Source organism: Harpia harpyja, chromosome 10 (assembly GCF_026419915.1).
Source record: "Harpia harpyja isolate bHarHar1 chromosome 10, bHarHar1 primary haplotype, whole genome shotgun sequence".
Classification (NCBI taxonomy): domain Eukaryota; kingdom Metazoa; phylum Chordata; class Aves; order Accipitriformes; family Accipitridae; genus Harpia; species Harpia harpyja.
In genome coordinates, this window is record NC_068949.1 from 46,876,335 (window position 1) to 46,888,592 (window position 12,258).

General features: G+C 41.9%; 1 protein-coding gene across 1 annotated transcript; it reads left to right on the forward strand.

Annotated features, from left to right (window-relative positions):
- Nucleotides 1–219: 219 nt before the first annotated feature.
- Nucleotides 220–11,619, forward strand: LOC128147485 (vertebrate ancient opsin-like). Its single transcript, XM_052800096.1, has 5 exons — nt 220–580; nt 2,132–2,342; nt 2,946–3,063; nt 8,213–8,452; nt 9,619–11,619. The coding sequence occupies exons 1-5, from the start codon at nt 220–222 to the stop codon at nt 9,847–9,849; spliced, it is 1,161 nt and encodes a 386-aa protein (XP_052656056.1). The 3' UTR covers nt 9,850–11,619.
- The last annotated feature ends 639 nt before the right edge of the window (nt 11,620–12,258 follow it).

Below are 12,258 nucleotides of genomic sequence, written 5' to 3' on the forward strand. Positions count from 1 at the left end.
TTTTCTTGCTCATCCCTGTTCCCACATTCACTGCACAGCACTAAACTGTCCTCTGACCCAGACTTTGTTTCCTGGACAATTACTGGAAAGCAGAAGCATGGAGAGTTTGTTCACACTTCTGTTGGAGACAGCAAATTTCTCCTTTTAATCCTGAATATTATTGACAGATTAGAAACTCCAGCATTATACAGTATTATTTTTGCTAGTGAGAGAGAAAAAATGGATGCACTCAGAGCACCTGAAAATCAGTCGCTGTTGTCCAGTTCCTCCGGTCCTGCCAGATGGGATCCCTTCCGTCATCCCTTGCACTCCATCCAGCCCTGGCACTTCAGCCTTCTGGCAGCAGTAATGTTGGTGGTGACCTCCCTGTCACTTGCTGAGAACCTGGCTGTAATCCTGGTAACTTCTAAGTTCAAGCAATTGAGACAACCTGTCAATTATGTTATAGTCAATTTGTCTGTGGCTGATTTCCTGGTCTCCCTGACTGGTGGCACCATCAGCTTTTTAACAAATCTAAAAGGTTATTTTTATATGGGATACTGGGCTTGTGTACTGGAAGGATTTGCTGTCACATTTTTTGGTAAGCTTGATTTTGTTTGTAGTTGTATGTTCTTTTCCTTCAACTTCCTCCAGTGTACTCTACTAGCTATCCTGCAGCTTCCCAAGTCACTGACTTTGCATGCCTTTGAACTCACTGGTTCCTTCCCCAGTTACATATATTCTGTAGTGGATCTCGTGTGAGTGAATAACATGTTTCACTATATCTGTCATATAGCAGTGACTTGTCACATGTGTACTGATCATTGAATATGTTTAATATAATGAGAAAAGGCTTGCTAATAGAATAACAGCATTGTGAGTTTTTTGGTAAAACAATGTCAGGAAAAAATTCACTATGTGTAGCTATTTTAAAGTTTTGTATTTAGGTCAGTGCATATATGGATAAATAGAGAGAGGAAAAGAGTGAGTGGCTGCTCTAAAACTGTCATATTTGAAAATATCAGAGCATGGAAACATCTTATGTTAGCTACCCTGCAGTGGTTCTGAGGAACCGTGGCACACCTGTAACAGTCACGCCACACACTGACATCTTTTTGTGCTTCTTTTTCTTGGCTTTGTTTTACTAACTGCACAAAAAAGTATTAGAAATACTCTAAAAGGGAGAATCCTCACCACATAGTTCCCTGTGTATATACACCTCTGCAGAATAAATGGGAAATTAGTTTAAAATGGGACACCTTCTTACTTGAGATAGACATTAATTCCTGCTTCCCTGTTCCTATTTCTGAAGCTGCATAGTAAAGACAGCCTTCTAACTCTTCTCACTGCTCTAAATCAAACACATTGCTGATCCTCAGCCCGAAAAGGAGTCCTACAGCTGCTCTCAGCCTGATTAAGCTACACACAGAGGGAATGTCCGTGAGGGACACTACTAAATCAGTTCGTGGCATGTAAGCCATGTCCTATAGAGAAAGATCAGGCTATTTCAAGATTTTGGTGGCCAACCAGGTGATACATGCCTAATAAACTGATAATTCAATGTTGTGGGCAGCTGTCTGTAGGTTAGAGTTTTATGACAGTCTGAAATATGACATTTCTTGCAAAGATAGTATTTTGAAGATATATCTTAATTTCTTGATTTGGAAGCTACACATAATTTGCAGCTTTTCAGAGTAGAACCGAATGAAAAAAAGAAGTCATCATCAGTCAAATGGCCCGATTAGCTGCTTGGTTTTGTAGTTCTTATACTGTAGACTGTAGACTGACAAACTAGACAAATATGAAAATCTTGTGCTCTTAATAAATATTAGAATAAGGCACATAAATTGCACATCTTCATAACTTGGGTTGGTGAAAGAGGTGTCTGATGTAGTGGGTGGTCAAACAGTGGAACAGGTTGCCCTGAGGGGTTGTGGAGTCTCTACCTGTGGAGTTATTCAAAATCCAGCTGGAGTTGGTCCTAGACAACCTGCTGTATGGACTGTGCTTGAGCAGGGGGTGATGTTGAACTAGATGACTTCCAGAGATGCCTTTCAACCTAAACATTTCTCTGATTTTGTTATGTGGGCTGGTGTTTGCTTTTCAGTGAATCTACCCAATTTTTGATGCTGACTGTGTTTTCTTACTGTAGGCATTGTTGCTCTCTGGTCTCTTGCTCTGTTGGCTTTTGAGCGGTACATTGTGATCTGTCGCCCATTGGGAAATATGCGCTTGAGGGGGAAGCATGCAGCCCTAGGTATTGCCTTTGTGTGGACCTTTTCCTTCATTTGGACCATTCCACCAACACTGGGTTGGAGCAGTTACACCACCAGTAAGATTGGAACTACTTGTGAGCCTAACTGGTAAGACCACTCTTGCAGAGTATGGTAAAGAAATGAAACTTGCAGCTCAGGACATCTCAGGGGCAGGAATTTAAAGGAAAGGTTTAAACATGGTGTACATCTCTGCAAAAATGGGTGTAAAGAAAGTTGGAACAAAACTGAGCAAAATTTGCCAAGAATAGATTTAAAAAAAAAGAATTCTAAAGGGAGGAGCGTCCATCTCTAATGAAAATAACCATCCTATACCTTGTCCTTTCTGTCAGGATTCAAAGAGGACAAAGAGAGATTTTTCAGAAGACTAGACAAAGCCCTGAGCAACTGGTCTGACCCCATAACAGACTCCACTTTGAGCATGAGGTTGGACTACATGTCCCTTCCCACCTGAACTGTCCCACAGTTCTATGATACTGTGCCTATGGTCATAGGATCCTGTCCTAGCCCACGGCCAGGGAGCTAGCCCAGGGCTCCATCTGGTGATATGACTAGAGTTGTAAAGGGGCCCTTTGAATAAAAACAGTTGACAAAAATACTAGTGACAGCTTTGAAGAGCAAAATTAATACTTCCAGAAAATAATAAGAACACAAATTAGTAATACATACACACTGTATTTTGTGTGTTTACAGGTACTCGGGAGCTTATACTGACCATACATACATTATTGCATTCTTCACCACCTGTTTTATAGTGCCTTTATTGGTGATTTTGGTATCCTATGGAAAACTGATGTGGAAGCTAAGAAAGGTAAGAAAAAGCACTTATCGGTAAACTTTTTAAATGTGTATGTATGCAAACATTTAGAATTTTTGTGTTCGATTTTCTGTAAAGATCAGACATAAGGAGATCAAATTTCCAGGCAGCAAATGCACTCAGTTATCATCCATTGTTATATAATTATCCTTACACACAGAAATTCATGCTATGGTTAGAAATTACTTTTCAAAGTGTGCAGTTTGCATCACTTATCAGTACATCTCATTAGCCAAACATCATACAAATGAAAGAATGTCTGCCTCATAAATAAAGAAACTGAATGACCCAGTATTGGTTTATTTACAATTGTAATTCAATTCAGTGATGTTTCTTAAGACTCAAACCAGGTAAATCAGAATTTTGCTTAAAATGACTGCATCTGTAAATTTTAAGAGTGCTGGCTAATACTCTATAACACTTACATGCAGAATAAGATGTAGCGTTTGTAAATAATGTAATGCTGTTTAGTAAATAAAATACTAGATTGTCCGGGAACATTTAAAAGAATTGAGAAATACTTTTGAATTTTATTTAATGATTATGTTGACGCGATCTGAAAGAGAATTTGCAAAAAGTGAAAAATAAGACAATAGAATAGGAAAATTCCTATTTGGGACAGGATTTGGGGACAATATTTTGGGACAATATTGTTATTTCTATTCACTGCAAAGCTGCCTTGTCTGATTGCTTCGGTAATAAATTCAGTAAATTTCTTCAGTTTACTGATGTTTTTAAAGTATTTGAGATAGTCAAATGCTTATATTTATTCTGAGTGTCATTTTCTCTAAGTAAAACAAAACAGAAGGGAAATGCAAAAAATATTTTCATTAGAAAATACAGATTGGAACATGCGTACTTCAGGTAACATTTTGATTCCTCTGGATGGATTTTTCTTGATTTCCTCCAGGATGCATTTAGGGGAGAGAAGGTTAAATGGCTGGGAGAGGTTGATTTCAGTATTAAATACAAGAAGTTTCCCAGGTTGAATGTGAACTGCAGCACAGGTGCATTGCTGCTCACAGCGCTCCTGGTGAGATGGCACGGTGTCTGTTGGTGCGAGGGCGGGGGACGTGAATTACAACATACGGAGATGCTTGAAGAAAATCGTTGTTGACGACGCAGGCTCTCCTAACATAACTTGTAAAACTATGGTTCTGTTATTCTGAATATCCAGAACTTTTATTAGTATTTTATTTTACCCTGTCCTAACCTACCTGCAGAGGAAATGGAGCGGAGAGAGAGTGGGGGGGGCAGACCTCCACGCTGCTGATGCAGCCCTCTCGCTGCTGCCTTGGGGAAGCAGCTCTGCCGCTTGGCTTGGAGGGGGGACAGCCACCCCAGAGCAGCCACCCTTCGGGGCTCCCGCTCCTGCCAGGGGCACCTCCAGTGCGGGCAGGCGCGGCGGGTGGCAGGTGTCCCTCCCTGCGGGCTGGCGGTCACGGCATGGGCCCTGCAGGGATGGGAAGAGGCCACCCTTAGGAGGGAGAGCCCGTGGGGTGGCCTGGCCTGAAGGGAGGGATGGCAACCCAACAGAGGGGGTGTGAAGGAGAGGGGACCCCTTGCCAAGCATCCAGCACTGTCATGGGTCTGCCAGAGCGGTGGCTAATGTGCTACTCCGATGTTTCAGGAGGTGCACAAAAGGGCCATTTCCTTCCTCTGGGACAGCCACTTCAGAGGCTGCAAGTTAAAAACAAAGCAGGTGAGATAAGGAACAAGGGAGGCAATGAAGGAAAACGCCACCATTGGTCACAGCAGAAGCCGGTGAACAGTCCATCTTGCCATTTGGGTCAGGTCAGGATGTCTTCTGGAAGACCGATCTGTGCCACGTAGTGGGTCCCAGCATTGGCCTGGAGCCACTGTGGTGTGATCTCGCTCGGCTGTCTTTCTCACTCCTCTATCCGTTATCTAGAAAGAAGAGCAGTAACATAAAAAAAAAAAAAATCACACTTCTCAATAAGTTGTGTGTTTCACACTCCCCTTGCAGCTCAGTGACCTGGCAGACTGCACAGCCAGGAAACGTTGGGGTGGCCTCAGGGCACCTCATCACAAACGATTTAGCCGTAGCCATCTGGCTTGTGCCAGTCCTTGCCTCTGGCTTTTACAGAGAGATATAACTGTCTGAGTTGGCCTCTGTTACTTATAACAGCTTAAAACACAGTCTAGTGTACAAAAGCCAACTGCCTGCAATATATTCTGTAAATTTATAATGAATTGCCATAAAGCTATATCTCACAACTAAACCAATTTTTAAAAATCTGACTACAGTGAACAGAGACCCAGGCACCAGAACTGGGGTCTTGATGTTCCCAACCAACCCTCTTCCCAGATTTTGACTGCCATGTCCCACGGCTGCCACAGTGTGGACTTGGTCATGAGTGGCATTATTTTGTCTTAGTAAAGTCTGCTGGTCCCTCAGTCCCTGTGACCCCAGCTTTACAATGCCAGGACTAGCTTTCACTACAACTGCAAAACTCATGAAAGAAATCAATCTTTAGGAAAAGCTCTAATTAACAGTTTACAATGGAGATAAATTATTGTGGCAGTATTCCTTTGTTTGTAAGATAAAGCACCAGTATATGGTTCCGTATCAGTTTTATGTTCTCAGATTTAGAAAGGAATCTACTGCCATCCACAAAAAGCCATAGGTGAGAAAAAGGCCAGGCTGATACAAGACAAAGACAAAACAGTCAAAAGCACAATCCAGGAGATTATGTCCCTTCCCCAAAGTGACGGCACTTCTGCTGAAAGGGAGGCTGGGCTGCTCTCTTTGTAGGTACAGTGTATATGAAAAAATGCTGTAGAAATGTCATATATTGACAGGGAATATCTTAGCTTTGCTCAGCACCTAACACTGCCTTCATTGATGCCTAAGAACTTGTAGGTATTATGACAATTCATTATTATTATTGTTGTTGTATTTATTGTTTGTTAAAGAATGACATAAAATACAACTTTCTACAGGGGTAAGGACACCTCCCTCCCCAGGAGGTGTTTCTATACCTCTGTAAGTACTAACTATGTTAAAATTATCTGAGTGCAGTGCAAGAGTTATTAGGGGAAATGTCTCCTTTCAGTTCTAACATTACTGTGGAAAGCTAAAAGGCCATATTACACCAAAAATTCTTACTTTATTAGCATGTATTATTGCAAGATCTGGCATCAGGTTTTTCTAGAGCCACACAGAGTTATCATTAGTTACTTCCCATGTATGCTAACATTACGTTAACAGTGCCTTGTTTCACTAAGTCATCAGAAACAGAACAAGGATGTTTCCCAGAAAGACACTGTTTGACATCACATAATCTCTGTATCAACATCTCTGCCTAAGATGCATGATCAATGAGGACAAGAGGGGGAGCATTCCTGCTAAATGCCCCAATCCCACTTTCATTCTGGTGTCATTAGATCATAGATGCTCTTCTGGTGAAGGCCATAAAGCACTACAGAGCTTGACAGACTCTCCTGGTCGCTGCTGATTAGTCTGGTCTAAACTTCACCCATGGCAAGGACTTTGCACAGCCACAGCAGAGTGCTGTCTAACACCTATATTGGACACCTAGTTGTCTGCAAAGGCTGCATGAAAAAGAAAGTGCTTGAATTCAGGCTCACTATCTGCTTATGACTCACCAAGATGGCCGCCTTTTTCAGTAATTAAGTCATGATCATGCCTTCAGTTGAACTGTTGCAGTTACTGTGGGTAGCCATAATGGCAGGGGTAGATTGGGAGTTGACTGAAAACTTCGCAAACAGTTAGCCAAAGCTGAATTTTTACACCCTGTGGATGTGGTGGCTAGAGGCTGGCCAGGGCTCAGGTGCACCAAGAAGAGGCAGCAGGAGAGGGCTGGCGAGACCAGCTTGGTGTGAGGCCTCGGGAGCAGGTTGGGGCTCAGGTGCTGGAGGGGGAGAGGGACAGCTCAGCCTCCTTTCCTGCACCACCTTGCCTGGGGTTATTTCCCCTCTGCTGATGCTGACCACAGCAGCCATGAGCCTGTCTTTCCAAGTTTCCAGCAGAGAAAAGTCTGTGGTCCAAGGCAAGAGCTTTTACTTAAAGCTAGCCCCTGGCAGTGGCCTGAATGAGAACTTGGAAGAAATCTGAAACTGCTGAGACTTGTAAAAAGATCTCATAAAGACAATGCTGTGCTTGGGCCGACTGGTGCAGAAGCCAGTTTTGTAGGTAAGATTAAAGTTGGTTGGCTGTAAGGCTGGTTCAAAGCTGTATTGGCTTCTCATATTTGCCTTGTTATGGAATTGTGCTTTTCGTTATATTTCGCTGTACACAAACTGGTTTATCAGAACAGCAGCAAATGTATTTCACAAAAAGACCAGAAAAGGGGAAGAAAGGGATACTGCTCCTACCAGTATAGACAAAATGTTCTCTAGTCAGCTTTCCTGCAAGCCAGAAAGTCTAGCTTTATTAGGCTTTGTGCAGATCCAGAGCTGCTGTAAGCCGAGGTAGCTCTGTTGAAGTTAGTGATGTATGGCAATTTGTATCACCCAAAAATGTAGGCCTAATTTCAGTTTCATACTTTTAGAAGTAACTTATCGTTATCAGATACCACCAGTCGCTCATTCTGTCAGAGTCATTGTATTCTGCATAAGGCATTCTAAATAGAGGCCAAATCTTGTCTCTGATTTGACTAAAATCATTAGGATTAATTTTCTCACGGATGTAAGGGTATTTCTGCACTGCCTCGGGGTGGGCTGCTGCAGCACCCATGAAGTTACCTGAGCTAGATTAACTTTTGTGAGGCTGGACAGCAAACCTGTGCCATTGCTTCACTCCTCGTGACTTGGCTGAAGCGAGCTTGGGAGTGTCTCTACAGGCTGCAGTCATGCCTGACTGCAATTAGATTTCTACACAGAGATTGCCCTAGTAATTGCTTTTTGCTCTCGCTTTGACAATAAAAATATAAAGATACTTAAGCAAAGGAAAAATTAATAATGACAGTATACAGTAATTCATGTCCCTCAGCAACAACATTGACACCCTGTGGTCCAGTAACAGCATCCTGATGTACTCTCATACTCAAGAAGAGCAGGTCTTTCCTTCTAGTGTGGCAGATTATTAGCCTGCTCACTAAATTCACTGGTTGGAGGCCTTGTTGTTTGTTTTCTAGAATCTTCTATCTTTTCTTTAAAGGTGTCAGATACGCAAGGCAGGCTGGGAAGTACCAGGAAACCTGAAAGACAAGTGACTAGAATGGTTGTTGTTATGATCATTGCCTTTCTAATCTGCTGGACGCCATACGCCGCCTTTTCTATCCTAGTCACTGCATGCCCCTCCATTGAGCTGGATCCTTGTCTGGCAGCAGTTCCAGCTTTCTTTTCCAAAACAGCCACTGTTTATAATCCAATAATTTATGTCTTTATGAACAAACAGGTACTGTATGCTCTCAAAGTGTCTTTAACACTCATATTTTGTTATTTTGTCTTGCTTCATAATGAATTATTTCTATCTACCTACATGTTACTTAACTAGCATTGCAATATCCAGCATTTAGAACTAAAAAAAAAAAAAAAAAATCACTCTATATCTACGTACTGGAAGATAGCATAAGCCTCTGTGCATTATTAAAATAAGAATGTTAATAATTATTAGGTTTAGATATTATAAAGGAAAATCAGCCCTTAGTGAATATCAGTTAGTTTTCTGTATGAAAATTCTATTTTCAAGACTGTGCCAGTGCATTTGTATAATTCTTTAGGAATGCAACACCAGTAAGTTGACTTTGAGGTGGGGTGGAAGTTTTCAATAGCTTGTATTTGTGTCAGGGGAAATGCTGCATTTGTGGTTGTATGTACAGGGAGGGTAGAAGCATTGCATATGCCTATGGGACAGGGAGCTTTCTTCTCTGGAATGGGGGCAGAGGATTGGACGCAGAGAAGAAGAATTGACAAGGGGATGAACCAGAGTGATATGTGTTCACTGTGGTAACAGGCATGGTAATAAACTTGAGTAGATTTATGCAATGAATGTAGCTACTAAGAGTGGTGGTGTCAAGCAGAGTATAAGCATATAAGTGAAAAGAAGAAAAATACTAAAGTGACTGTGGACTAAGAGGTGATTAATAAATTTATTAATTCAGTCCTGCAGAGAGAGCTGTTGCTTGTCTCTCATCCTATGGACAGTACCCTGATCTCCCAATGCATGGCAGATGTATGCTGGTCTTACCCTGTTCATGGATATGAACAAGATGGAAACAAACCATCTTTGAATAGCTGGGTATTCGCATATGAAAACAGCTCATGAGCCTGGAGAAATAACCAGTTCTGTCCATTAGATGTGGTTAGTAACAAGCAGAAGAGGAAAATTGTTTTTTAGAATAAGATTTTCCAGTAGTCTGGATCTTTTTAGAATGTTATTATGTCTCAGTTTTAGAGTTCTTCATGGTGGCACAGGCAAATATATTTTATGAGGCTATTTCTTTATATTCCCAACTGACTCATGAATTTCCAAGAGTTTTAGCTAAGACAAAGACTGCTTTATAGAGATATTTTAAAATTCCTTATGTCTTTTGATTGATCTCCTGTTTTTCAACTTTCTAGTTCAGGAAGTGTCTGATTCAAATGTTCAGCTGCAGTGCCATAGAAACTGCAGAGTCCAGCATGAACCCGACTTCAGAGCGAGCAATGATAACCCAGGACAAAAGAGGCAGTGAGATGTCCACCATGGCAGTATGTAGCACCATTTCTAAGAGGAAAACCGGAGATGAACACAGAAATTGCCGATCTTTTGCTGAGTTGGCAGCTTCAGAAAACAAAATCTGTCCCATGTAGGGTGGGAGATAATTAATGCAGTGCTACAGCATATTTCCTTGTTACCATCACTTAATACAATAATGTTGTCAGTGGGGACATTATGCTCCTGTGGACACCGGCTTTTGAGATTCCAGGCTCCTGAGTGCATGTAAGAGTTTCTTGGCTCTGCAGTTGCAGCCAAACACCCAGCCATAAGGTGAGTCCCTTCCTCCACTGCATTCCTCTTCCCAATCCACAGCCTGCTTGCTCCTGAAAATAACATCAGGGGAATCCAATGTTGCTATGCTGGCATGTAACACAGTAAGGATAGGAGAGTTTTACGCTGATGATGGCTCCTTGGTCAGCTGGACAAAAACATGAAGTGGCACATGGCTTCTATATGCTAATGGACAAATAAATAATATATAGCACACAGCTGACTCAATTTCAGCCAGTGGAGGTTCAGGGAGGAACAGGTCTGAGGGTTTTTTTTGTTTGTTTGAGTATTTTCCCTAAAAAAGCAGAGAAAGCCAGAGGCTTCTGCACTTATGCCTGTCCTTGATGAGAATCTCATCTGGGCCACTAAAGTCTCCAGCAGCTTGGACAAGGCATCCAGACTCCCAAGCACTATTTTATTAAAACAGGCCCTATCAAGAGCTGTTCATATCCTCTCTCTGCCTTCCCTCTTTGTCAAGAAAAATCTTCTGTGCTCGTGGCAACTTTTGAAGTACATTAATTTGGACTAGATGAACGTTGTAGGTCCCTTCCAGCTGAACTATTCTATTAACTCAACTTTAGAAGAGGAGTTAGTGGGGTAAAGGAAAGTACAGCTGTGCAGGAATGCTGGAGAAAGGGCCAGTTAGAGTTGTGAAGCTGAGCTTTGTGGGAGAGAAGTTTTTCCCTGTATGTGCCTGCACTGTGCAGAGCTAAGATCTGTCATGTTCTTGAGACTATGTAGCTCCAAGTGACTATTATTTCTGTTGCTTAACAATTACGATTTTCAGAAATCAGTGGTTAGAGAATACAAATATTATGTAGGTTCTGGGCCACATTACATTGGAGCATGTTGGATGTCTGTATTTCCATTTGCACATTTTTACTTTTCTCACTTCTGAGCTAGGGCATGCCTCTTCAGAAAGCATAAACAACTTCCTAGCCCAGTAGGCAACTTGCAGCAGCCAGTGGCACCACACTGCTGGTCTCCTTTGAGGAGCAGTTGTGTCTCTGTCCCTTCAGTCCTTAAGTTCCTGTTTCTCCCTAAGTCACATTCTCACTACTTTTAATTGAGCTACTGATCCTGGCATAAATCATTAACTTGTTATTACACCTTTGATATCAGAAGCAAGGAGTGCAACATAAAACACACTCTGTAAACAGTCAAAAAGAACAGAAATTGCCAGCATTCCATGGCTGTATTCCATCTCATACATTTAATTCACACAATGACGTGCAGCAATATACTTAGCTTTAGTGGAATGTCACTTAGGCACATGCAAAACCAAACTAGGCCATCAGTGTAATAAAGACAGACTTCTGTTTTAAACAGACTTTGATGAACATTCTATGAAATGTCGTTAAGACCTGGCATATCAGATTTTGAATCCTATACAAGTTCTATACTTAATTGAATGCATTTTAGAAGAAAAGGCAACAGCTGACTATATTTAAATGCTTTAGTATGGAAAACCATTATTTCTAGATAAGACATTAATACAGTGCCAGTTGAAACAAATGTTGCTCCATAGTGGTATAGAGAAGCAACACTAGCTACATACTGTACAGGCCTTAGCAATAGAAATGTGATACAGAATGAATCACCCAGTGTTCAGTTTTACTTCAAAAAAACTATGATTTCTTAACACAGAATAAAGACATTTTGTTTCTACCAGATTTTTCTTCTCTTTTTATTTTGTTAAGTTACAGTTTGAAAAACTATATTGCCCTGAAAAGGAATGACAGGCTACCTGAGGTATCTGTGATCAAACCTTGGCCCAGAGCAGTATGTTACTGAGTTGGAAGTCAAGAACCATTCCTGCAGCAGATGGGGATGTTGGTGGATCAGGGAGGTAACACAGAAACACAGTATGAAACATCCTGAAACCGTGGTATCTTGCAAAGGCTGACTTCTTTACAATTCTCATGCTCAAGAGGAGACAAAAGCTGCAGCTCCCTGCCAGGACTGGAGGGACAGGCATGGGCAGCGTGGCCCTGCAGCCACTCTGGCCTTGGGATGCTCACATGGACTGCTTGGCCACCCGTTCCTGCTCATGTCCCCTTGCAGCGTTCACACCGATGGACGTACAGAATAATTCACCCCCCATATTTCTGCACAGCCCTGGCGTTCTGATGCATTTTGCTTTAGCTCTGTGAAGGCAATCTAAACACCAAAGCAGCAATGACAGTAACATGAGGGAGAAAGCATGAGCTCTTCACTCCTCCTCCCTGTCA